This window comes from Dermacentor silvarum, chromosome 3 (genome assembly GCF_013339745.2).
Source record: "Dermacentor silvarum isolate Dsil-2018 chromosome 3, BIME_Dsil_1.4, whole genome shotgun sequence".
Lineage (NCBI taxonomy): Eukaryota > Metazoa > Arthropoda > Arachnida > Ixodida > Ixodidae > Dermacentor > Dermacentor silvarum.
In genome coordinates this window covers 133,295,559-133,323,412 of record NC_051156.1, presented here as the reverse complement: position 1 = coordinate 133,323,412, position 27,854 = coordinate 133,295,559, and the positions used below count along the sequence as shown (strand labels likewise).

General features: G+C 45.6%; 1 protein-coding gene across 1 annotated transcript; it reads right to left on the bottom strand.

Annotated features, from left to right (window-relative positions):
- Window positions 1–27,627, bottom strand: LOC125944350 (neprilysin-1-like). Its single transcript, XM_049664746.1, has 5 exons — window positions 27,429–27,627; window positions 25,801–25,998; window positions 11,542–11,774; window positions 3,963–4,073; window positions 1–342 (listed from the first exon to the last, which is right to left on the bottom strand). The coding sequence occupies exons 1-5, from the start codon at window positions 27,625–27,627 to the stop codon at window positions 1–3; spliced, it is 1,083 nt and encodes a 360-aa protein (XP_049520703.1).
- Window positions 27,628–27,854: the final 227 nt, after the last annotated feature.

The following is a 27,854-nucleotide window of genomic DNA, read 5'->3' as shown; positions in this document are numbered from 1 at the left end:
TTATGACCAGAAGTTGCACTTCTTTTTCGGGTTCATGGGCTGCCCGGCCCCGCAGCCGAAGGCATTCGAGAACTCGGGCATGTTCATCAGTGGCACTATACACCGGGAGCGGTATGGTGCATATTCACTCGTTACTCGGCTGTACCGAGCGCACGACTTGACACAGTGGCTGATGAAGAAGAGCCGCTCCGCCGATATATTGAGGCCGGCCAGCGTGAGTGTCCGCTCCCGGTGGGACAACGAAGTGAAGGCATGGTATGCAATCCTCACGCCCACGAAGTCGGCAAGGTTCTCGGAGTCAAGCGTGTCATCTAACATTTGGTGCCGGGGCCAGGGCTTTATCTGCGAATTGCGATTGCGGTAGAGGTTAAGTCACTACAGCAATTGCGAAATAAATCAAACTGTAATGTGAGCTACAACGGCTCGTTTCACTACGTTCCAAGAAGTAACCAAGCAGCAGAATCGCTTTTACTGTGAGAAACATTCAGAGGAAGGTGTTTTTGTTTTCCACTTGATTCATAACGAAGAACAACAATTTTCGCTCAACATATACAACGACAAAAACGCACTGCATATGACAGCACTATGCGAGCGCCTGTCCTGTGTACCTTATTCGTTCTTACCTTTATTGCGCTATGAATTATTTATTTATTTTTAGCAGAAAGAATCCGATCAGGTTTGTTCGCTCCTGCATTCGTTTATTCGTCTTGCATTGGTTTTGGTATGCCATGGCATAGCGCACGAAAACGCACATACTTCATAGGTACGCACATACTTCATAAACCCTGATAGTGGGGTATAATTAACGCCACGGTTTTCAGATGCCTCCCATCATTGGAACTCAGGTGCCGTGCATCGTGCGGTCTTCATTGAACTCCTCTCAAGAACTCCGACACGCCAAAGAGCTGCAGCTGCTCTAGGGCTTCATATTCGTTAAACTATGAATTATCGTTTCATACGCCCGGGAATCCAATTGCCAAAGCTTCTTGTCCCCTCTTCCCAAATCATTACCGACTGCTTACCGATGTGAAGATACGCATACAAGCACTTCATTTTTCCGGTAATAACATATTCGGCAGAAACCTTGAGGTTAGCATAGAATCTTGAGAAAAAAATTTAGAAAGGCTCGGTTTTCAACATTTCCCTCAGTGTTGCCTAGAACCAAAGTAGAGCGACACTCCATCAGAATGGGAGGACGCTTAAGCTTCGCCTTTAAGAGTGGAACGCGATAGCATTCAAAGACTCGTTTTTCTCTCGTATATTCAAATTACAATCCGACGCTATCTTGTCGATAGGTTGTAGTTAAGTCGTACTTTACGATTTTTCTGACAAATTTTACTTTGAGAAATTCAATTTTTGTTTACTAACCCCTTGCGCAAGGCAGAGAACCTCCCTGGTCGGGGTGGTTCGGGATGAATTTCTCAACCACAAATGCCACGGACGCTGATGCTTACGCCGACGACTGATTTTCAGTGACACGGGGCCCTTAACGCTATCGCGTCAAAAAGATAGGAACAGCCCATGGATTGATAAAAAAAAAACAGTTTGCCCTTTAACAAAGTGTTAATTGCCCGCAGAATTTTTCCACGTCCTTCCGTGGCCCCTCAGCGCAACCTCGGGAACGCTCTCTTGCCACTGCTCACGTGTTCCCCGTCTTCTTACAGCTGGCACTGTTGCCGCTCATCATTCCACCGTAGAATTTCACTTCTCTTATGTCGTCGTATTGGGCAGGCCGCGTTTACGGGGATATTAGCCATTGCTTAAAGAGGTATGAGCATTCGTTGTCTTACGCGACGGACAGATTTAATAACAGAGGGGATACGCGAATGTGTGGGCGTACCTGTCGTCACAATGACCACCGATCAGGACAATAAGCATGTTTGTACCTTTGTTCAAAATTCAAATGGAAAATTCCACAGGAACCAGTGCGCATGCGCGAAAGAAAATCGAGTTGGAGAGGAGTTAGGAGCAAGGGGAGAAGGAATGTCTGGGTCTTTCACCTCGAAGTAGCACGCGTTCGTGACGTACATACACCATCGCGTTTGACATGGCATCCTGTAATGTTCATCGTGTTCTCTGCCTTCTTCTCCTTTGCGCTGTATCAAGACTGTCAGCAAGCTGAACCGATGTGCTGCATCAGAACGTTTTGGGTGCTCGTGCATGCCACATTTACCGTAGTGCATGTATACCTATGTTATAACTAAGCCCCTGCTGTCGCAGTGCACACGGAAACCACCAGACTTTCTACGAACTTAAACTGCCAACATACAAACACTTCTCTGTATTAGTACACTGCGTTTTGGGAGTGATAACTACAACTACATAATCGTATATTTGTCATTAACACAAGGTACAGAAAAAAACTGTAAGGAAATAAAATACATTCGTTGGCTAATTTTTTCCTAGCTGCCGTACAGCAGTCGTGCCCCTCAATGTAGCATACTTCGTGTAGCATTGTCTAATTGACCGGGCCTTGAAGTAAGTAGCTAGCTACGTGACTTGAACCACAGATCCCCATTACGGTACTAACGATTCACAAATGCGCTTGCAAGGAGCGCCTTCAGATAGATGCATGACAGGGCGCTTCGTAATGGAAAGTGTCTAGGTGCATGTACTTACAGCAGCTTTATGCGATTGTCTTATGCAGAGTGCCCGTCGGGTGTATTCCTTTGTGAACTCTCGCGTTACCCAGGATCGCAATATGCCGTTGTCGTCAACCTGGATTCCTGCTACGTCATATCCGTGCATCATCTCGTGGCCCACTATCTGTAAGCCGACAATATTTATTTGTGAGGTGTAGAACTAACCGGCAATAATCAAAGAAACAATTTTACCAGCAGTGGAATTGCTAACTAGCGCACAGAAGCAAGTGGCGAGGAGCAAATATCATAAATATGCTTAGCCGTCTGCTAAATGTGTGACAAAGAAGTTCGAGCATAGGTTCAAGAATTGTCATGTGTATTTTGTAGCAAACCCGTGGCTCCATTTGCCTCGTCGCTTCAACAGACAAGATATCTCAGCAAACGTGGAACCAAAGACCATTGTACTCGATCCATATACATTGCTGAATTCATGTTCACACCTTCGTTCTGTGTGCGGTATCGATGAATCAATGGTACCATGTTTATATGGTACCATTGATTATATGTTTGTAATATATATTTATATGTTGATTAACGTTTATAATATATAACACCAATCGTTATAGAATAATTGCGTCAGCCACCGTACATCTTTCTGACGCAGTTCAAATCTACTATGCCGCGTCTACATTAGCCAATCCTATGAGGCGGATGCCTTGGTTCAATTAAGTCATCACGGTGGTTCGTATACCAGCAATACACGTAAAAGCTTTGTGATTGTAGGCATTGCCTCTTTAGCTTGAAAAATATTAACATCCAAAGAGAATCCTATAAAGAGAAGGCGACGGCTCTTTGTGTTGGCACAACTCGCGTAAAACGGGTGAGTGCGTCGTAGCGGTAGGGGTGAACAGGACAAAAAAAAAAAATATTGGCTTTCATCGCCTCACAGCTTCCCGATCTTGAATCGCGCTTGAGTAGAGTGGTCAATCGGACAATTTGTCGCCACATTTCTCAAAAAAGAAAATTAAACCATGGGATGACGCTGCAAATATAACAAGCAAGGTAATACCGCATGCTCTCCCCATGTGCTATAGAGCAAATACATCCATAGCCTCGCAGCTACCACTCCTTCAGACGATCGCGCAGTGAGCAACGGGCCACTCTATCACTCGAAACTGATGCACACTGTGATACAACTACTATCCCTTACCTTGCATAGTTGTATGCTGCTACGATTCCCTTAGAGCGGCGATGCCCGGACCACGTGTAGTCAATTCTGATTCACTTCAAGCCGCCATGCTCGGATCACGTGCAAACGCATGGTAATGGTGCAAACGCCTAATGATCTCGCTCGTCAACATGAATAGACGTATCAGTCACGAGGGTCACAGTCGAAACCACCGTGCCGCCCTCAACCCTTCCTTCCCCACTGAGGACGTTCACCTTGCTCCAGTCACCCACCATCTCTACTTCTTCTGTTTGCCCCATGTCCTGCAGTGGCAGAGAAGAGAGGGGGAGATTGCCCGGCTGGTGGATGGTATAAGAAAACCAGCCAGCAGTCACGCGGAGAAAACTTTTGCTTTGCCCTAGCGTGCAGGTGCATGCACGCTGATCTTTCTTGTATGTTTTCTTTGGAGCACACCGCTCACCCGTAACCATGTATTAAACTTCTGTTACTTGTTTTTACGTCGCCTCGTTTTCCCTGCCAGACCCTCTCCGATGGTCAACCTGGTTCGAGCTCCAAGGAGATGCTGTTGAAGGTTCCCCAAACCACGGCCAATGCTAATTAACAATGCTAATTTGCTATCGCAATCAATGCTTCGCCGCTCAGGGAGGTTTGCCGTGTGTTGCCCGCTCCCGGAACACGCGGCTAACCCTAGCTGACCGGCTGCTTTCTGCAGCTGCCGGCAGCCGGTGACATAAGTTTATGCTAGCGCCGTCGCATGCAGCAGCTCGCGTCCTCATAAGTGAAAGCACATTTGCAATTTTCTTCCTAAAAATCAGGCAATTAAGTGTGGTAAGTGTTATACTGAACGAAGCAGACCCAAAAATGCGATCGTTCTGCAATATGTGAGCAAGAACTGTTCAGCTGTGAGCGCAAAATCTTTTTTTCGAACAGGCGCTGCAAATTGTTCAGGAACCTACGGGGAAGGCTGGCGGCTCGCTCGCTCGTTCTGGATTGAAAAGGGAGTCTAGGTCTGACTTTAAGCTTATAACTTTACAGGCGAAAAGTTCGCGCAAAACTTACGCAAAATTCACGAGAATTGGCGTTCGGGAACGCCAAAATAAACAAAAAATTAGTAACGCGAGCCTGCAGTTCGGACCGAATCTGCATGCCAAAGAAAAAAAAACCCTTCACCCCTCCGATATTGATTGCATAATGTGTAATCAATGTTGCATGGCAGACCGACAGATTAAGGAGATATCACATTGCCGTTACATATTGGAGCGTTCGAGCATTATTTTTAGCTATCCCTGACACCATTCACAAAAGTGAATCAGGTGATATATGTTGAAATCGAAACTGAAACTTGTTCTGGTACCGCGGCCGTAGCATCGCTACTATCGCCGTTTCCAGACATGGAGTCACGTTAGGCTGCGTTAGTGTAATAGAATTAGTGGGACGAGCGACTTGGGCGGCACATGATTTGCAGTGAGGCGCCCGACGACGAAAAATACTGTGGCGGCGCTGCGATCGAAGTGGATCGGGCCGCATCAAGGTCGCGCCGTTGGAAACTGCTGGCGATTCTGCTCGGTTTACTTCACTCAAATATTTTCTTCGACCATTGCACTGATCAATATTCCACCAACAGCGCGCGCATAAAATGACACGATATCAATTAGGTTTTCTTACGTAGCTTCACGGTGCATATATGAGGCTCATTACCAGTTACTTTTAGAAGACATGTGTTAAAAACCGCAATTCACCTGGCTTATACTACATTTGGTACCGGCCGTCACGAGTCATGGGCACACCAGAGCAACTAAAACATTCAGAAAATGTACTGCACAGACGTTCTGCGAGAAAAAGTGGGCGTCCGCCGGCGTCCGCATAGCGAACGCGCGCTCGTTAGCAGACGACGTGCTTGACAACGACAGCAAATTTGAAAACGTTGTGTTGTATAATCCGTGCCTCGAATATATATGTTCGGCACAATGGTGTAAACATAAATTTGCAGTTCAAATAAAGCAGCATTTTAAGAGCGTACTATGCGCAATCGGCCTCGGCGCCCGCAGCGAAAGTGCGTTGAATATGCCGCGGAGCGCGTCTCCGCTCCAATTTAGTTCGCTCGCAGCGCTCTCGCACAATTTTTCAACACGCGGCGCCTCATCGGGAGAGCGCCGTTCGGCCCACTCGACCATTGCCTAGCACACCCTACTGCGTACGTATCTGTGGGGTGATGGAGTCGTCGTTTAGTGGCTTTTTCCTGCGCTACCTCGTGATGTCACTTTTATTGCGCTCACTAACGAGGGAGGAACTTCTGGACCCGATATCATGCGTCTTGCGCGAGGAACCAATTCAACAGCAATCTACAGCAACACAAGCTCGGTGATCCCTTTGTTTGATTTTCGGACGGACATGATTCTTAGTCTTGGAGGACTACGTGATTCGTAGTCCTCCAAGACTACGCACAACACTTAAAAACGGTGCCGAAGTTCATTCTCGACAACGCGCTATGTGGCCAGGAGAAACGCCTTGAGTTCCGGGGCACATCAGGAACTCGGCACATTGCCCAGAGACCAACGCACTCCCGGCAATCGGCAGCGCGGCACATCGCCACAAGACTGACGGACGCGTGTTTTTCGTGCCAAAGGTAGGTAGCTGTGCATGCTATGCTTCTTACGTTGCGCGTTATCGTTGGTCTATGCATGTTTCCATGGAAATTGAACAGCGCGGTACCAAATGCGGTTGCAGTGGCATTGAATCTGCTTGCTCAGTACGTTTATAAAGAGATGAATCGCTACTAATACAGAGGGTGGGTAGTAAGACAATACGTGCACACTACGACTCGTAAAATTTCCCCACCTATTACACGCAAAAATGTTTCGCCGGCAAGATGATCACCCCAAATTTTAAACTTGCGGTTCACAATCAACGCTGTTTTGACTGTCGTAATGAAGCCGAAACCCTGAATGTATACCTCTGAGCTACTGCAGCTCTAAAAAAATAAATTTCTGCAGCCAACGCGCTGTTCTACGAACCGGGAGTCGGTACCGTAAGGCAAATACGCTGCATTTAGAAGTGTTTGTTTTGCGGTGCATTTTGTATGTACGGAGCCGCGAGAAGTTTGCACGCTTGCACTTTGATTATCGGCGTTCAAGAAATAGATTTAAAAGGTTATTTGTGTTGCGTGACACAGAACTTGATTGCTGATGCCTATTGAGACAACCTCATATTGCAGTATCCTCGGCGGATTTACGCAATTATAGAAACTGCTTCTCCTTAATTGTGTTATTGCCGATTTCACTTTGCACTGCAAAGGGCTGTTAACCTGAGGCAGTTCGTACAGGACAATAAAAAAACTGTGCCCGAAATACACAGCTGTGTTCTTGTCCTATTTGCGCAGTTGTTTTCCTTTCATTTTTCAAGAAGTGTGGGCCAAATGCAATGACAAGTGGCTGGCTTGTGAGCCTGAGTGGCAGTTTGCAGTGGTTATCGGCCGAACACTGTAGATCAGTTGCCAGTTCTTTCTTATTAAAATGTGTGCACTGATTTGTACGAGCATTATTTTCTGTTATTAGAGAGGCTGTGTTTGAATGTGAAAATTGCGGTTCTATGTAACAGGTCCAAAGGCATTTCATAATACTGTCATACACGCAAGAGGCAATAATATTCCGTTTGCATATTTTATATCAAGCTGTTTGTAAAATATGGAACATGTTGGCTTCGAATGGGCAGTAAGCTTCCTGCACTGTGAGTGTGCTCGTGCCTTGAAGGAACAGCTGAACTTGAGATTATTAGTTCCCTAATGTGTGCAGGTACATACATTGTGGAAGACCTCTATAGCTCTTTTTATGTGCAGACGGGTTCATCTAGAAACTATTTACATGCATTTCGCGCGTTCTAGGTAGAGTGAAATAAGGACTGCATATTGCTGGCAGGAATTATAAAGCACCTGCTCTACTTCCTCTGATAGTGGTGTCGTAAACTTGAATTTTCACGCGCATGAAGCAATAAAGTGCACGGAGTTCTGTGATCTAGAAGTTGTCACATATTATATAATGGTTAGTTATGCATTATGTATGTGGTCAAGCATGTTAAAGTTAACTGCTAGGAACCCTTATTAAAGCGCTTGGAACCCAAGGCTGGTCAACTGGAATTGCCTTGGCATAACACAACGCTGCTGCCACACTCAGAGCAAGCATGTTGTAGGTGGTACCACTTTGCCGGACGTAAACATACGTGTAGAAAGCATAAATACTGGAAAAAAAACTGCAAATTTCCAAAACTTTCAAGAAATTTCACATGTATTATACCAAAGGTGGCAAGCCGTGACAGTTCCAAGCATAGCAGATGCTTTGAACTGTCACTGTGGGAATAGGACATTACATGAAAAAAATTGAATGTGCATTAATTACACTTTAGATAACACCTCAATAACTTCAGTTAACATTGAATCACATTTCCTTCCTGAATTATCAGACTGTGGAGTAGTTATCTTAGTGTGTCAGTAGGTGCACCTCATTAGTGGAATAAGTTGGGGTGCTTTCAGCCTTTATTTGTTGATAATAAACACATCAGCTGATAGATAACACACAAATACCAACACAGTCCTTGTGTTTGTCACAGTGTCATCTCTTAATCAGTGTAAGAGTTATTTATGTGTAACTGTGTCCTTGTATGGAATGACCTCTAAATTGACTAGCATCTGCCGTGTCACCCAACAGTCTCAGAGCCTGTCCGACTGTATTTATTTAGCAGTGCGCCAGAGAAAATCATCAGGCTGTACTTTCAGAAAACCTGTCAGGGTGTTGGCCACAACCACCTCTTCCTCAGCGGATGGAGCTGCTGATTAATATCTGTGAGCAGCACTGACCTATGGCTGAGTGAAGAGACATATATGTTGGTAAGTGTAGGCTTTGTTGTTCAATTGATTTATCATTATCCTACTTGGATAATAGATATCTGGAATTTGAGTGTGACCTCTCATGTGGTCGGGCTGAATAAATTGCAAATGTGACGCATAAACAAGGGAAGTAAGGCATGTTGTTGGGCTAGTCGGTCCACAGATTCAGCAAAATGTTTTCAGCAAAAGAGACACCTGTGTGTGCTTCTACGTATTTTCCTACTCACGTCTTCTATTCGCGCAGTTTAACAAGTTTGCTGGAACAAGGGAACAGCCACAAGGCGCTGATTGGAATTAAAAACTTACTGGAATGCACAGAATATAGGTACTATCAGAGTAAATTCAAATGCAACCAATTTTAAAACTAGTCGAGAATGTTGTTTCGTTTCCAGGTTTAGCTGCACTTGTAATAGTGGTCTAATATATACTCCAAAACTGGCAATTGGGACTACTCCATGCTTAGAAATCAGCTACAGTGTGATTACAGGTTGCACATCCATGTAATTATGCGTAACAAGTGTTCGTTTCTGTTCGTATTTCAAGTTATGCTATAACTGAGTAAACTCAAGAAATACAAAAGCGTGCATATGCTTTTGTCAGTAGCTACCATTTGTTATGTGTGCCTCATTGTCCTGTACAGCCTATATTATGTATGTTTTTCGAAGACTCAATGAAACTGTCCTACTTATTGCAAAGCTAGAAGGCGTGGCTCACACTGTGTTTTGCTGTTGTTGCTGCACAATGTAGAAACTGCAATGCAGGCTGTACATTATCATGTGGCATTATCAAAGTATCTTAACTATTTGGTGGCATCTCAAATAATGGTAGCCAGAGTGATATGTGTAGTATAAATGAAGATTTCACTGGCAGGCACAAAGAAAGTTGATGCTTTCTGAGGCATAAATGCCTGTGCACCTACACCTGCAAACTTTCATTGTTTCTTGAATGTGAAGCGGGAAAAAAATAAGAAGACAACACTCTTACTGTGGTCAGCTGGGTTCCAAGGCACCATGGTGTAGTTATACCAGCCAGTCCTGATGTCATTTTTTATTAATGTTATCTTTGACATATGCGAAGAGACACTTAACTAAATTGTGCTGTACATCACAATTCTTTTTAGAACAAACACCGACCGCTTAGGGCACTGTCAAAAACAAAGAAGAAAACCATCCGCATTGAAGGGCATACACACAGATGGCACTACAGGTACAAGTATTTATTCCGCAAATAACGTCATGTTGTTGTTATAGACATGGTGACGCCGTCCTGGCACATAACTTTGACTTTTGCAATACAATACATTGTTACAATTTATTTGTTTTTTGGCTTCGGTATTTTTCAGAAACCTGGTGCTATTAAACAGCAGGGCGCAAGCGCACTTATTAATGGGCAGCTAAATGGCTGCTATACCCATTCTTCATTTTTTGGGGCTGTCTTGCTCAGTCATTAAAACATTGTCTAGCTTCGTTAGCCATAGGCTCTTGTAATAAATGCTAATGCACTCCACTCTTAAGTAGCGCCAGGTCTCTTGAAAATGCCCAAACCAATAAAAGAAGATAAATTTAGAGCTGCACTCTAAAACAAGAGCCATTGACAAGTGTGTCAGTGTGGTTTCAATAAGCTGATCAAAACAAAGATGGCATTTTTGGATAAACACTTGTACCTGCAGTGCCACCTGTCTGCATATCTGTCAATCTACATGGTTTTCGTTGATGTTTTAGACATGACTAGAAATCGCTGGTATTCCTTCAAATTAAGTTTAGTTGACAGTCACCGTTAGTCTTGTTTTGGTTGTTTTCTTGTGCCATCGTGCTGCTTCAATGTACCTTGAAGGTAAATGAACTCGCCGAAATCAAGTTCTCGATACCAGAGCATAGCATACTCCTGTTACACTTATATTACACAGAGCAGGAAAGACTAAGGGAAAACGTACATGTGCAACATAAAACAAACAAGACAAGAGAGTGACAAACAAAACAATGATATATACCTGTGACATAAAGAACAAAAGTATGCAATACCAGACTGATACATAGAGAAAACGTGGGAACGTCGGGAGATGAAAATTCAAGATGATGAGCAACACGAGAGCAAGGTTAAAGCAGGTGCCAACGTTTCAACTAGTGGACTTGTCTTATTCAAGGCCAGATATGCTGTCCTTGGCACAGTATATATAGGTACAGTTTTTCTAAAGGGGAGAGCGGGTAAGGCGGGTAAGTCTCAATATCACTTCATAATGCCCAAGAACAAAGAAACAGGCCGTTTTTACTGTCTTAAATTACATAAAGTTCCTGTGGAACAAATATTTGCAACCGCTGAGTCACTATCTAAATTATTAAATCATCAACTGTCAAAAATCCCGAACAGACTCCCATGTTTTTTTTTTTCAAGACACGCCCCATTTCTTTGGAATTATCGACTGCATTAACGCCAGTCAAGTCCTTTCCGACCGCGCAATTCTAGGCTCTTTAGGTGTTTCTCTCCGTTACGCTAGCATACGCATGAGTGAAGGAATTGAAGCCATATCGAAGTCCCTTGCAGTCAATCCTCAAGCGCACGATCTTGAAGTTTACCTGTCACGCCTGATGTTAGTTCACAAGCTCAACTATTTTCAAATTCGATTCTACTCACTACCTGCAAATTTTCGGTACAAGAATGGGAACGTCATTTGCTTCTTTACTGCGGCCTAAATGTGCTGCGGGACGACCTGATTCACGTCAGCTCAGATATAAAGCACGAATGAAATGTGCATCAATAACTGAGCAAGAACGCCGCCACTCAAGCACAAGTGGTCTCTAGTTGGGTACTTCGGGACGTTGTCAGGCTGTGCTTATTGTCTCCGGCAAGTGCGTTTTTCTTTCTGCCTAAGGACATAATGTCCAAACGCTTACCCCTCCAAGGCCACCGTAGCTGAGAGCCAGTGGACCATCGTAGAAATAAAAGGGCCGCTGAATGATGGCTGTCGGTACGACAATAGTGTTCATGTTAATGTGGTAAAAAGCGTTCACAGCCGTCTCGTCGTATAGCATTGTCGTCTGGTCGGTCCAAAGATAATGGGACGAAAGCGAGATAGCCTTGATCCATGTGGGGAAAAGACCATCTTTGGGTACGTCGGGGAATGGTCCTGTGCAGTGCAAGGCAAACAAGTTAGTCCGAACTAGTGCAACTACTGTATACAAACTATGAATACTGTAACGTGATATTGGCCTCAAATGAAATGAAAATTGCGTAACGAGAAAATTTCTAAACATCTATAACGAGCGACCCTCTTGACGGGGATGTTCTCTCAGGTAAGATAACATTTCTCTGTGGAGAATGTTAGGCTGCAATCAGGCCTATCATAGTTGGCGAAACATCATGGCTCGTGGCGCGCCTAATCCCTAGCAAGTCGCATCTTGGGAGCGACAAGAAGACAGACAAGGCAAAGCACGAACTCACAAATGGTTAATAAGGTGGCTCTACCAAGGTAGACATCGTAGTCCAGATTAGAGCACTGCACGGCCCAATTTTTTCAGCCCAAGTCCGGCCCGGGCCCGTTTTTACGTTGGGCGGCCCGCCCGAGCCCGATCAAAACGTTTATGGCGAGACCCGGGCCCGGTCCGGGCCCGGAAATAATCTACGTTACCCGCCCGGCCCGGCCCGCCACCCCTTTACCTTATGCCCAAACCCGGCTCGAAACTGGCCCGACCCCGGCCCGAGACCGAAAAATACATGTTTTTCAGAGTTGAGATGCCCGAGAATAACTCGCTGCACGTTACATGCACACCACCAGAAAGCCCGAGCCCGGCCCGGGCCCGGGTCAAAAAGCACACGCCGTGCCCGGGCCCGGCCCGAGCCCGTGAAAAAACTGCTCTACCCGGCCGGGCCCGTCCCGTGGGCCGGGCCGGGCCCGGTTTTTCGGGTAAGCCCGAGCCCGTGCAGTGCTCTAGTCCAGATACCACTTTCATTTCAATTATTTATAATTTCTTCAATTCAGTTAGGAACTACATATAATTTCCCCTAGTCTGCCTTTCTTGTCATGGTGTGCTGACCTCTTATAATTTCCCTATTAAAAATTAGGCTCCTTGATTTGCTTTCTTATCGTTCTTTACATAGTGTTACGATTGGCGTGTAACACCCTGTGCAAAAAGGGTGCTCGAAAGACCGTGCTTAATCGAAACGGAGGATGGATCCCTAATTTGCTATGGTTGTCTCGAGTGGTTTCTGGTCTGGCGGGCGCCCCGCAGTGATCACGGGCCCCCTTGTGTGTGTGCGTGACTGGAGGGAGGGCTGCCTTCCACGAACTGTGCGACTCAAAGGGACACTCATTTCCCCGAAGCGAACGGGACCTACGGGTTGCCGCCACGTCGCCTAGGAGAAAGGGAGCAGCCGCCAATCCCCGACCGGCCTGAGTACTTGTCACGTGGCCTTGACGTGAACAAAATCCCGCCTACGATTTTAGCGGGCCTATTTAAGTGGCCCCGCAATGTATTTTTGATCATTATTCTCTTTCTTTTTATTGTTAACCAATCATGTAATAAACAGTGCATGTTTCGCACTAGAAATCGTCTCGCCCCCGCCTGGTCACCATGGTTTACCGGACGCCTGCAGCCTGCCGACAACGCCACGCTAGCCAGTAGTAACGCCGGTCGAGGTTCGAGTAACCGGCGTCGCAACATTGGTTGGCAGCTAACGGAATCGACCATGCTTCATCCTGGAAAGAAGGTCTCTGGATAGCAACTTCGGAACGATCGTCGCAGTATTCAGGATTGCAGTTGGTGAGCGCACCAGGCTTTTCGTAATTTTGGGGTATGTATACAAAAGCAGTGATGGCAGTAACCGTTGACGAGTGTTCTTAGTGTACGTCACGGTCGTGTAGAAGTGAAGAAATAGAAGCACTAAGGACATCCATGAACCTGAAGGCGTTAAAGAAGCCGGAATTGCTAGAGCTGGCCAGTGAGCTGAACATAAAGGTTTCAAAGCGACAGTCTAAGCCAGAGATAATTGAGGCGATTGAGGCAGTCGGGGCAGACGACGAGGAACTAGAAGAATGCTTAATTAGCATTAAGAAAAAAGAAGAAGAGGGAATAGGGCGTCAGGCCAAAGAGGAACGCGAAAGACATACACTACAAGCAACGCTGCAGCACCCAACGCGGACGACGACGACGACAGGAGACGCCGACAGCCCGAGCCCGAACGTCCTCCCACGCGCTGCACTGCATCGTGTAGTCCTGTGCTGTGCCTCGGCTGCTGGCTGCGATCCCCTGTGCCCCTGTGCCCGTGCTGTTCGAGTCGTGTTGCGGGGAATTGGTCAAGTATCGGGCGGCTTTTTTTCTTTAGCTTTGTTTAGTACTTTTCTCTTATTGTGTAATTAATCTGATTGTGAGTTCCTAATGTCTCTTTCTTCTCCCGGCCAGAGGTCTTTCCTCTGGACGGCTTCACTTCCCAATAATGATATTCCCATAGAGGCTTTCTTGCGCAGTGGTATTCACAGCGTTCCAGTGGCCCTAGTGCCGACCAACGGGGGATACATCCGCGTGAAAAATCCAAAGGTGACTCAAGAAGAGCTGCGGAAAGCAACGCCGCACTTCCAAAGCATAAATAACCGATGTTCGACAGTTTGGCAGAGGGGGCATTCTATGCTGTTCGCCGGACCAGACCTGTGTCTCCGACCTTCTGCAGTGTCAAATGTTTGCGAATCACCCGGTGAGGCCTTTTATTCCTCCTCATCTAGCTTGCGTTAAGGGGCTAGTTCGTGGAGTCGATGCGAGTCTGTGTGCTTCCGAGGTCCTGGAGATGTTCTCCCCGGCAGGTGCTGTATCAGTCTACCGATGTTCACGCGTTTCTGATAACCAAAGAGTCCCCACAGAGTCGGTCATTGTCACCTTTGCAGGCACAACTAGGCCGTCAGAGATCAAGGCGTGGCCCTTATTATACAGGGTGGAAGCACTTTCTCCCCGCCCAGTGCAATGCGTTCAGTGTTGGCGATATGGCCACAGTATTAAGGGATGTAGATCTGATGTTCGGTGCCGCATTTGCGGAGAAGGCCACGATGGAAAAACGTGTTCCTCTCAGAGTGAACGATGCTGTTTGTGTGAAGGTTCCCACCCTGCGGACTGTACGAAATGCCCTGCAAGAGACCAAGAGCTTGAAATTATGCAAATTATAGAAAGGAAACGGTGTTCGCGTCGTGAAGCTCATGCTCTTGTCTTAGAGAAATCATGTGGTTATGCTGAAGCTGCTGCTCGTTACTCCAAAACTATGGATGCATCTCTTGGTGATGTTGTAGCTGCAGCTGTAGAGAAGGCTATGGCAAAAGCCCTTGACAGTTTATTTACGAATCTTTCAGAGACAATTGGGCAAGTTTTCACTTCTCAGTTGTCGCAAATTTTGCGTGCTACTGCGCATCCAAATGTTCCTTCTGAAATCGCAGTTTCTGATGAAAATATAAAGAAACACCAATCGGCAGAGGCCTCGCCTCGCAGTACTGATGACACCGCAGCTCCCGCAACTCCTGTCGCACCTGAGGGCTTTAACAGTCACGAGACTGGTTCAGATACCACTGAGAGCATGGATTTAGATGCTCGAACGTGTAAACGTCGTGCTTCTCCAAACTCTCCGAGAGCAACTACCCTCCATAAACTAAAAGCTAAAAAGAGTCAAAATGACAGGTTAACAAAGGATGATTTCCTAAAGGATAACATTCTACAGACGGCAGTAAATACTACTGGAATATCGTCAACATAGGAAGCTTGAAAGTGCTGCAGTGGAACTGTCGTTCCATTTTTGCTGCAGCCGCTGATCTGTTATATCTCTGTGAAGAACTTTCTCCTGATTTGATTATTTTGCAAGAAACTTGGTTATCCACAGAAAAGAGTTTTCATTTGAGGAATTATCGCAGTTTTCGTCTAGATCGCCCTTATCATAGAGGGGGATTAGCATTTTTCATCTCAACAAAAATTTGTCATAGAGCTAAGATTAGTCACCAGTCATTCTCTGCTCAAAGTGAGATTCTAGCATTGGATTTAACGCTTCCTGGATGCGCCCCATTTTCGATAGTCAATGTTTATTTTCCTACAGGAGTTCTCAATACAGGAGTTCTCGATGCCGTGCTTGCAGCCTGCAGAAAGGATCTTATCATAGCTGGTGACTTTAATTCTCACCACGTATCATGGGGTTATCGGTCCGACTCTTGTGATAAGAGATTGTTGGATTGGGTTTCGTCAAATAATCTTAACTGTGTAAATTCGAGAACTCCAACTTATGTATCCAGCAAATCACGTTCGGTGTTAGACCTAACTTTTTCCAGTTCGGGTTGTGCAATTTTCTCCTGGTCTAGTATCACGTCGGCCACAAATAGCGACCATCTTCCAATAATTTTTGAGGACATGCGACCAATTAATTTAGTCGAAAAGCATGGCCGCACCTTTGTTAACTATAGTAAACTTCAAGATTCACTGCGATCAGCTTTAAATAAACAGGTTGGTCTAAATGATGAAGTTAAGGCAGTTAATTTGTGTCAAGTGATAAGTGACAGTTACAAAAAATCCAGCTTCAGTATGCAGTCAACTAAAGGGGGTACTTATTCACCATGGTGGAATCCGGACTGTGAACGCGAATATAGAAGAAAGGCAGCCTGCAGAAAGTTACTGTATAATCAATGTCCACGTAATTGGAATGACTATAAATTTGTTGCAACTACATTCAGGCAATCAGTTGACCAAGCGAAAGAAAATTATAACACTAAACATTACAGTTACCTATCGCAGTCTAGTAATAAAAAAGCCCTATTTAGGTTTCTACGGTCTAAAAAGATTGTTTCAGCCCCAATAAATGTAGAGTCTGTTAGCTTAACTTCCACTGAATTGGTACAATCACTGGGGGAGATTGCAAAAGGCTTAGAGCGTCGATTCACATCACTTCGCCCCTATCATATACCGGCGCCTGAAACAGTTAATGATTACACAGCAGTCACATTAGAAGAATTATTGAGAGTGGTAAACATGCTGCCAGCTTCAGCCCCAGGTCCTGATGGCATAACTACAGCAATGATAAAACTATTATTCGAATTATCACCCCAGGATTTGCTTAATCTTATAAATTTCTCGATTAAAAATGCATGGATTCATCCAGAGTGGAACGTTGCCAAATAATTCCACTACTCAAAAAACCGGGTGATGGATATACAATAGATAGCATTAGACCTATTTCTCGGACCTCAAATCTCGTAAAGTTAATCGAGAGAGTTCTGTATGGTCACATCAATAGGTGGATAGGCGAGAACCAAATATTAAGTGATTCTCAAATAGGATTCAGGCCCGGCTGCTCAATTTGGTGTGCTCATGTTGACTTGGAGAGTCGAATTCAACTCGCTCGCCGCAACAACCAGTACGCTGCCTTAGTCACATTAGACATTGCGAAGGCGTATGACAGTGTCGATCACAGTATCTTAATCAACAGACTCGAAAGTGTGAGTCTCCCACAGTACAAAATTGCATGGATTCAAAATTTTTTAAGCGGACGCACATTTTATTGCTATCGAAACGGTGTGTCTTCTCGCATTTACAAACAGACAAGGGGCGTTCCTCAAGGTGCAGTACTTTCCCCCGTATTATTTAACATTTTACTAAATCCCATCCCGACACATCATGACGTACAGGTATATGTATACGCTGATGATATCGCATTTTTCTCAGTATCAAATGATATTCATAGCTTATATAAAACTTTGCAATTGTATTTGAATCAGATTGAAATTTGGCTAAAAGGAATACAAATGTCGCTAAATGTCAGCAAAAGTGCAATCATTATTTTTCCCTTAACTTTTCCTATCCGAATAACACTGTCGTATGGCCAGGAGATTATTCCACAGGTGCAATCTTTAAAATATCTGGGAATGATTTACACAGAAAAGCTTAATTGGAAGACACACATAGAATACATCGCATCTAAAGGAGCACGCGCGGTTGGTTTATTACGACGAGTCAGCAGCAATCGTTTTGGAATGCGCAGAGAGACCTTGCTGATGATTTATTGTATGTATGTCCGCCCCATTCTAGAGTTTGGATGCGTGTTATTTTCTGGAGGTCCTATTTATAAATTACGCCCTCTGGTTCTTTTAGAACGCGAATCACTACGTCTATGTCTCGGCCTTCCAAAATATGTAGCGAATTATATTCTTTATCATGGAACTCACCTGCCTTCTCTTCAAACTCGTTTTCGTATACTGACAGTCCAAACGTTACTGAACATATATGCTTCTCCCCAGAGACGCCCTTCTATATGTTTATTAGAGAACCGGCTGCATTCTTTGAGAATCAATGGTCCAGACTGCATTGTCCCCAGGTAGTTTTTGTGCAGAAACTATTAGAGCCATTAGAAATATCAATCCGTGATGTGGATTTTCAAAATTTCCCTACTGCGACAGTAAGCGTTGAATTCGATTATATATTTCCTAATAACGCTAAACTCCTGCCTATTCGATACCTAAAAAGTTTGCTAGATGACCACCTCGAGAACCTCCAAGTAAATGCAGTAATAGCCACAGATGCTTCTGTCAGTGAAGAGAAGGCAGGTGTGGGTATTTTTTCGGCATCCTTAAATTGGTCTTTCTCCCTTCGACTACCCGACTTTACGCCAATATTTCAGGCGGAATTATTAGCGATCATCCTAGCTCTACGAAAACTTCCCACATCTATTACTTCAGCCGTAATCTTAACCGACTCCTTGTCTGTTTGCTCCGCTTTATCAGTGCCCAATTCATCTATCATTCTCCGTGAATTTCATTCATCCATCCCCCAACATTTACGCCTTATCCATCTGGTATGGGTGCCTGGGCACGTGGGGCTCACTTTAAACGAATCTGCAGACGCACTAGCAGCGGCATCTCTTAACGGCCCGGTACTGAGGATCCTAAGACCTTCGGCATACGTCACTTCTGCGAGATTTGAAAAATTTTCTGTCCAAGAAGAACAGGCCAAATCATGTGTACTCAATAACACCGATTTTCAGCACCTTAGGTTTTCTTGGCACAGCAGATGGTGTTCAACAAGAAAATTTGAGGTGTCGTTTACTAGAATGCGTTGCCGAATACCAAGGCTTAATTTCTATACCCATAGGTCTGGTTTGGCGCCTTCCCCTCAATGCTTTTATAGCAATGAACCCGAAACTATGGATCATTTCTTTATAGAGTGTCGTAGGTTCACCATGCATAGAAAGCGACTTCTAGAAGGTCCCCTTCGCCAACTTGGATTGAACATTACGTTACCTATCATTATATCTCTGGGGGCGTCGGAACTAGGACACTGTAATAGGAACGTATGTGATGCCATATTTAATTTTGTAATGGAAACAAAGAGACTGTCATGCCATTTTTTTTCACAAGACAACAAAAATATTTGCTTCAAATTTTAAGATGCTATAGCATGAAAATTAACGATTATAATTCATTGATTATCTCATTCTTAAGTAATAAAATCCCATTTAGGTATCCTTCATTTTTCTTCCCACTGCCGCCCGATTCATGGCCAATCCCCCGTAGTGGGTTGTGCTATATCTACAGGCACCAAACCAAACCAAACCAAGCGAAAGACATGATGCGCTCGAGATGAAGAGCCTTGAGCTTGAGATTTTGAGGGCTCAGAATACCGGAGAAGCGACTCCCACCTCGAGAGAACGCGAGAAAAAAATCAAGGACTTGATGCAGTCATACCGAGTCGGGGAGGATGTTGGCCTCTTCTTGGTGAACTTTGAGCGTACATGTAAGAAGGCTGGATTTCTTGAAGACACGTTGCCGCAGCGTCTGCTGACGTTGCTGCCGTGTGAGGTTGCAGACGTGATAGCTCGCACGGAAAAAGAAGAATCAGAAGACTATGACAAAGTAAAGTCTAGTCTTCTGAAAAAGTACAGGTTATCGGCGCAAGCATTCCGAACAAAGTTCAGGGAGGACGAAAAGGCCAGAAACGATTCCTTTGTCGATTTCGCGTACTCGTTGATGGCCAACATGAAGGAGTGGCTAAAACGATCCAGAGCTTTTGGTGACCACGACAAAGTTGTAGAGTGTTTTGGGCTGGAACAATTCTTCCGCCGACTGCCTGAAAACATAAGGCATTGGGCGCAGGATAGGCCAGGCGTAGAGACAGTCGCAAGGGCTGCAGAGGTTGCTGAGGAATACGTATAGCGCCGGGGCCCCGAAAGCAAACAGACGCTCAGGAAGGAGAATAGATCCAAATCCGACAAGCAGGTGCGTTGGTCAAGGTCAAGACCGTACAAAGGAAAGGAGAAAGCGGAGTCAGCGACCAGTAATGACGAAAAGAACACAGGGAAAGCATGACCACCAGAACTCAAGGCTGAGCAATAAAAGAAGGCTTTCGAAGCTAGAAAGCCAGTTGTGTGCTTTAACTGCCGAATGACAGGAAATATTACCCTCGGTTGCAGAAATCCAATAGTTGTCTTTTTGCCAGTGAGCAATACCGATGACAATATGAGATTGTTAGAACCGTACATTCGGGACCTCGTAGTGAATGACACCCGTTGCCGCGTACTCCGGGGCTCAGCCGCCACGATGGATGTCGTTCATCCCTCATGCGTAGAACAAAGTGAGTTTACAGGAGAATGCGCTTGGAGAAAGCAAGCAGCGAGGCCAACAGGCCTTGTCTACCAGTAACCAGAGTCCGTGTTGAGGGTCCTTTAGAGACACTTGACACAGAAGCCGCCGTGTCAACGCACCTTCCAACGCAATATCCATATTTCTTTTCAAACAAATCCGACGAGTTGTTGCGGAGCAGGGGAGTCGTTTTCGGCGAAGGAATGGTGCAAGCTCTAACCAGATCAAAGGCAGGACAACTCGCGGCAAAGGTAGCATGCGCAAGCCCAGCACAGCAGGACACAGCCTTATACCCGTGCCACACAGGCAAAGTAAAGTGCACTTTGAGGGAGTGCACTTCAGCGCGCCGAGTGTCACTTTGGCGGTGCGCTGCTACACGAGAAAGAAAGTGTTCTTTCAAATTGATGGCCATGGCGACCGGGAGTCAGACGGGAAAGCATATATTTATTAATATAAAAATGTGTGCACGAAAACAGTTTATTATTGTTAGGAACAACATTTTACAATCCACCTTTACAAGCGCTGGCAACGACAGCAACTTGACCAGCAACTGCCAAAATGACTCGATCCGCCAAACAACTGCGTAGCCATTACCCGGCGTGGTCGTGAACAGCCCAAGAGCGAGAGTAGTTTTTTGCTGTTCTTGTTTTTTTTTTTGCGGTGTGGCACATTTTATTATCTGGTAACGTTAGCAATTTTAAACAATGCTATTAAAAATTACTCCTGCCTCTTCTTTCAATGCCACTCTATGTATCTTCTAATCATTACTAACGAGGCTACAGACTTCGCCGCCGCGAAGTGAGTTCGCCCAACACACTCACCGGTGAGTGCGCTCTGCAGTGTGTGTGACTAAGCGTTCCCGTGTGGCAACCTGCGAATAACACTAGCCGCGAAGTGCACTCGCTCAAAGTGCACTTTACTTTGCCCGTGTGGCACGGGTATTACACGAGGCACCCTCAGAGAGCGCTAATGAGGTCACCAGTGAGAGCGAGGTCGTTGAAGGCGCGTCGGCTAAAGAACAGGCCACCGCACAGAGTCAGGAAGAGGCGACAGTTTTGAGAGCAAACGGGGAACCTGTAGTATCTCGGGAAACAGAATGCAGGCGAAAGTTGCTAAATGTAACAACTCACACTTTGGTTACCGAGCAAGAAAGGGACCCCACCCTTCGGAACCTTAAGCACAACGGTGAGGCGGGGATCGCTAAGAAAAACATAATGTTCCAAAAGAAGGCAGGCGTTCTCTATCGAAGGTATCGCGATAGAAAAGGAGCCCAGTTTGATCAACTCGTAGCTTCACAGCGTTACCGCCAGGACCTGGTGCACTTGGTCCACGGGGACCTTTGGTCCGGACACCTTAGCATTTGAAAAACGTAGGACCGCTTATTGCAGGAATTCTACTGGCCCGGGTGCTTTCGGGAAATAGAAGCATTCGTAAAAAGCTGCGACACATGCCAACGCGTGACCGGAGGAAGGGCTGCCTTCCGCGAACTGTGCGACTCAAAGGGACACTCCTTTTCCCGAAGCGAACGTGACCCACGGGTTGCCGCCACGTCACCTAGGAAAGAGGGAGAGCCCCAAACCCCGACCGGACTCAGTACATGTCACTTGACGTTGACGTGAGCAAAATCCCGCCTACGATTTTAGCGGGCCTATTGAAGCAGCCCCGCAATGTAATTTTGATCATTATTCTCTTCTTTTTATCCTTCACTAATCATGTAATAAACAGTGCAAGTTTCGCACTAGAAATCGTCTCGCCCCTGCCTGGTCGCCATGGTCTGCCGAACGCCTGCAGCCTGCCGACAACTGAACGCTATGCTTTGTATGTTTTTGGTGCGAGTGAAAGCCAGCGAGGTGTGCCAAGAAGGATTGATGCTTGATGAGCGCTGTCTTCCCGCGCGAGCGTTTATAAGGGAGGGTAGTGGAGCGAGCGAACGGTATACGGTGGCCTACTCGCGGTAACGCGATCAAACGCGCGCGACGAAGGGAGAGGGGGGCATGTTCACATGTCTTTTTTGCTGGCGCGGCCGTGGATTCACATGGCTGTCAGCACGGCTGAGCCCATACGCCGCCCGTACGCCCTGTTTTATAGGTAATCTACGGCGTGTGCAAAGAGTGGGCCGCGGGAATCATGTGTGCTGTCTTCGCGCGCGTTTATTAAAGGATGTTGGAAAACCTCGAGTTATTAAGCCACGTTGCAGTGAGAGGGACACGAATAATTTGCTACCCACTGTAGGTGCTTGTCATGATTGCGTCATCCCAGCGTCGTCCCAGCGGGCAACACTATCAGTCGTGGAGGCGGAGTGGACGCTTTCCTTCCTACTGCCGAGGTAGAGATACCGTCGACGCGGAATGAAACAATTTTTCGTCGCTGACGCTCAAGTTCAACTCAACAAAATTAATTCGCTTGTCTTACTTAAATTTACTTTTTCCGACTGCCCCATTTCTACAACACAAAGAGTTTTTGATATATATGTATATATATATATATATATATATATATATATACAAACACCCATGTCTTTAATCTCTCCTATCTCTCCTCCGCCTATACCATGTGACCAGCATTCCCCATTTACCACCGATACACTTCGTCCCACTTTGGCACTCCCAATGCTAACGCATTCAATCGTTAAACTGGACAGCCACCGGCGCAACATAATCAACTAGGTTCAGTTCTTGAGAGAGGAAAAGGATAGCGCGATGGGAGGTGGCAGAGTAGCAGAGAGCAGCCGGCTCCATCATTTTTGACAGCGGAGCCTTCTTTACAACCCATGCCAGGTTTTTCTGAGGAGCAGCTGCTGCTTCTGCTTGGGGCTGGTGTCTTTACGATTGTCTCACACCCGGAAACTAATCCGAAAGGAACGTGTACGTTGGTGGGATCAAAGCTCGGTATGCCAGCAGAGCCGCCTGATTCTGAAGCACTATTAAGTTCTCCTCTGCCGACGTGAGCAAATTCTTTGGGACGGTATGGCCGTGCGACACATTGCGTCGCGCGTGCGTGCGTGCCAGTCTCTATGATACCAAAGACGCTGGAACGAAGCAGGGGATTAATCGCCCGACTTTCCACTTGTTTTTGCGTCGTGCTTCTTTCTGGCCGCACACCTCTCCTCGGAATTCTTCCCTCGAAAAACATCCAACATAGAATTCTAAACACCGCCAAGGACGTGGCACAAACGACGAAGCGCTGACCTTCAACTGTAAGGTTTGTTGCGGGCTGCACAAGGAATAGAAATGCACTCAAGGGGAATGAAATCTCAAACGTGAATTCATATTGGCCATAGCCAAGAGAGAGAGAGAGAGAGGACGACAATGGAAAGGTGACGACCATGATGTAATATGGCAATTCAATCAATCATTTATTTAAGCAATCGTTTGTTTATTGTGCCCAGAAACAACAGTGATATGTGGGTCCTGGTGCACAGAAAAACAAGAACAGAAACTGTAAATATGTAAAACAAGCGTTTATGGGATAAATAAAGTACAGTGTGTAAGTGCAATAGTTTGAGGAACATATTGTTGCAGATCAAATGCATCTCGTTGGAATCTGCACACATCGACACCTTTGCTGAAACCTGTGTTAGTTCTTGTGTTAGTTATTTGTCATTGCAACGTGATACCGACGGTGAGCAGAAGTTGTTGCTGGGCGAGTTTGTCGAGATCTCGGGAATACATGGTTGCGCTAATCAGAAAACAAATACTTAAAAAGAAAAGTGGGAAACGATAGGTCGGGCGCTTAACTTCAACTGTTTTATTCTTACAGCAGAGCAAGAGGGATTCATCAAATGCGCATGCATTTGTGTCGTCTAAGGCGATTAAAAAACGTCACTGTAATAAAACAGTTAAAGTTCAGCGCCCGACCTATCGTTTCCTACTTTTCTTTCTCAGTCTTTGTTTTCCTATTAGCACAAGCATGTATCCCTCATACTGAAGGTCCTCGCCCAAATCACATCATCCACGTTACAAGCTTTCCAAAACAGCACATTCGCATCTGGGCAAGTGGCCGTGCGTGTGCTTTCGCACAGGCTACATAGACAATATGACACAGGCGGTGATCTCAAAGAGACAGTTTTCGTTTGCACGATAGAAGCACGCGAGCGATTGTGGCGTAATGCTTAGAGCATCGTACTACTGTGGTGGAGGATCGAGGTTGGATGCCAACGTCTAGCACGTAATTGATTCTTTTTTTGATGTATATATATATATATATATATATATATATATATATATATACTATGATGATGAAGAATGCAGTGGTTTGTGGCGCCAGGGCCAAGTATGGCCAAAAAGCGCCAGGCCAGCGTTAATGAGCTTGAATTGGAGCAGTGAATTACGAGTGGTGGATATGACGAGGCTGTAAGGGGGCCTAAAAATAGTCGCTCTAAAGTGCGCGAAATGTGCATGTAATAAGACTATGGCAATGACTACCGAGGTGTACTATGAACATGAAGAATGCATTGCAAAAGAATGATACGAAATATGTCAGATGAAATTATTAGCAAGAAGCACTACTGCCTAAAGGGAGCCCTTGAACCACAAGGGCCTGGAGGCATGTGCTATACTGAACTACTTTGAGCTATTCTGCAAGACAGCAGCCAGCATTCGGCCGCCGCGATTAGAAATGTCCGGGAAAGTTCGCAAAAAAAAAAGATTCGCTTTAACGCCGGCAATCAGAACTATGGTGGTCATCAAGGAGAATGCTGCTTTCACAGTAAATCGGCCCTGGGCTGACGAGTTCGTTGAAGTCAGCTGCCTATGCTTCTCATTTACTGGCCTATTAGCGGGCGGCCCAATATCCAGCACACATCTATGACCGCCTGTTGCCGTGCTTTCTGGGTACACTACACTGGGGGAAATTGCATAAGCGCTATCGAAATCACCTTGGGCTCGCGCAGGTTGCAACCGTTACCGACGTGGTCGTTTTTCGCCTGGATCCTTTTTGTCGTAGGCCTAGGATGCTCTGGCTAAATGGAGTGAATATTGGTAACTCAAATTCTTAACTAAATTTCAGGAAGTTCACTAAAAATAGGGAGTTAACTCTAACTAAATAATATTACGGGGCCTAAAATTGAGCCTTTCGCGATACAACGATAAATCAGCAATAGATTACATGCATAAATATTAACAGCCAGTTATACCACAGTACTCTAATTTACAAAATACAATGAAGAAATCAACGCTCTCGAATGCTTCAGACGTGAGAGGTGAAATAAAATTGTGTAAATATTTTTAAAAGGATGGAGGACAGCCATAACATGAACTCCATCTTACACTTTTCATCATTCTTATGTCTATCAGAGACCGCGTGCAACATTTTACTTGGCTTGTGCTCCTTATTTAACACAGCTGTGAAAATTAAGGATTGCGCTTCCAGAGGAGTTTCAATATATTTACTGCACCTAGCCTGCCATTCATGCCGGTTAGTGGCTGAGACAAAGCTGCAGCTTAGGTTGCAATATGATTACATAACATCGAGTACAACGATAGCGACGCTTTCAAATAACACATTGGCTTACAAGAAACTACATTCGGCACTCCGTCTACTCAGTCAAAACAAAATTAGTACTAACTGTAAAGTTCTTCCACGAAAGCGGCGTCAAGGTGCTGTCCTGGACTTCCCACGTATGACTTCATGCTGTCTAGCTTGCGGAGGGCGATTTTACGAACATCTCCCGTGACCCAGGTTGAAAACTTCAACACATCCCGGAAGACATTGCGGATGTTCGCCAACATGGTGTTCACTTGATCCAGCATATATTTCTTCACGACTGCGAAGCAGATAAAACATGCCAATGAATTATGGTAATGAACGCGCACGTTGGTTTACGGTGTACTTAATTGAACCAATATCGATTTCTGTTTAAATCAATTTTATTTTCCTCCTTTCCCGCTGCGCTACCGCCCTGAACGGCGGCGGTGCTCCTCAGGACCTTTAATAAAGTTCATTGTCTGTCTGTCTGTCTGTCTCGTCTTACGTACTCCTTTCACACTGATTACGAAATCAGGCGAATAGGCTGTAAACCGAAAAGAAAAAAATGGCTGTGGCTTGGCTCAGTTATACGTAGGTGTGCGTAGCGAGAGGTAACGATAACCGTTACTCACGCTATAAAGCGGCATCTACTGCTTCTGTTGAAAGTTCCTACACGTAGCACAAACACTCGCCACGGGTCCTCATTCCTCACCCCGCTCAGGTACGGCTAAACCAAGTGTTTCACGCATTGCGCTACTCACCGGACTCAAAGCTCGCATATGCCAAAGTATTTTGCAAAGGTCACACGCAAATCCAAACGGTTTGTCTGTAAAGTCCGTTTGGAACATGGGCGTCGCACTTGAACTTTGAGGCAGCAGAATCGCATGGTCCGTCACAGGGCGAGCCTTCACGTGGTCCAACTGCGTTTTATCGGCATGCCAGATGGTGCAGCGAGCTGCACTGCCAGCTGCGGCGGTTGCTAGGCAACGGCTCAGCTCGCAGTGCGGCCATCGGTTACAGCGAAACGGCGAGAATACGGCCAATTTTACTCTCGCAACAAAAGAAGCTAGTTACTAAGGTGCTCATCAGCACCTGGCTAATGATTGGTAGCGCTCTAACAAGCGCCGTCGTTCGAGCCAATGCTACAGCACGAAGAATTGTCTTCGTCAATACAACTGCATTCTTGGACAGAGGTTAGTCACTGACTATTTTTCACCCAAGTTGACAACGCAGAATAACAATTTGAATCGGTTGAACTAATCAAGTCCACATACTTAACGGCGGGAATGCTTAGCTCTGACAAGGAAATGAAGAATGTATGTGAGGGTGCTATGCTTACACCTCTTCCAAGAAAGAGGCATAACAAAAGCAGAAAAGCGTCTTCGAGTATCAGAAGGCGCCTTTACTGCTACGATTTTTGTTGTCGAGGAAGTCTGAAGAAAAATAAAGTATGCTGTGGAAACCTTAAGCATGCGAACGCGTTAAAATATATAGCAATTCAAGTACAAATGCAATAAACAATGCTGTTAGAACGGCTTCATGGTCACTGGATATTTGAAGGTTTTTACGAGCGCACAGTACAACTGTACAAAGAGTTGACACAACAAAATACTTCCGCACTAAAACCTCAACTTTCCGCCCTAGATGCTTTGACAACTTCCGAATGCCCTCTAAGGTGTCTAGCGCGTTTACACTGCATTCAATGTGCAAGGAAGGTGGCAAACTCACTGGAGTGCAAGTATGTGCTGACCAAAGCCAACTTCATCGCCTTTGTGACGTGATCGTAGCAAGCGTCGCTCGCTTTTTTGCGGCCAACCAGCAACCTTGGCACTGTGTACTGCACCAGCTGCGTGTAGACGCTCCAGGCCACCAGGTGACGCAGTCCTTTCTCGCCCACGGACTTGCTCTTGAGCAGCTTCGCGAGCATGTTGACCACATGCGTCTGAAGCCGGATTGAGTCCACTCCATTATAGGTGTTGTTGGTGTACTTAGAAAAAAAGTCACCCCATTGCTCTGGTGAATAGAAAGATGCAGATACGAATGAAATATGAGTAGTTCGGCAGTGTAAGCGTGGCCACATGGCTCACTGTGACTTTTGATTAACGTATACCGAACGTGAGCTGTCCTTCTTTGTTTATCTGTTAAGGCTACGCT

Excerpts from the sequence above, each read along its gene's own strand:
- LOC125944350 (XM_049664746.1), bottom strand. The coding sequence starts at position 27,627 with ATGCTCGCGAAGCTGCTCAAGAGCAAGTCCGTGGGCGAGAAAGGACTG. Across the intron at positions 25,999-27,428 it reads CAGCACATACTTGCACTCCA|TCGTGAAGAAATATATGCTG; the intron begins GTGAGTTTGCCA and ends TCTGCTTCGCAG. Across the intron at positions 343-3,962 it reads TGGTTTCGACTGTGACCCTC|ATAAAGCCCTGGCCCCGGCA; the intron begins GTGACTGATACG and ends CGCAATTCGCAG.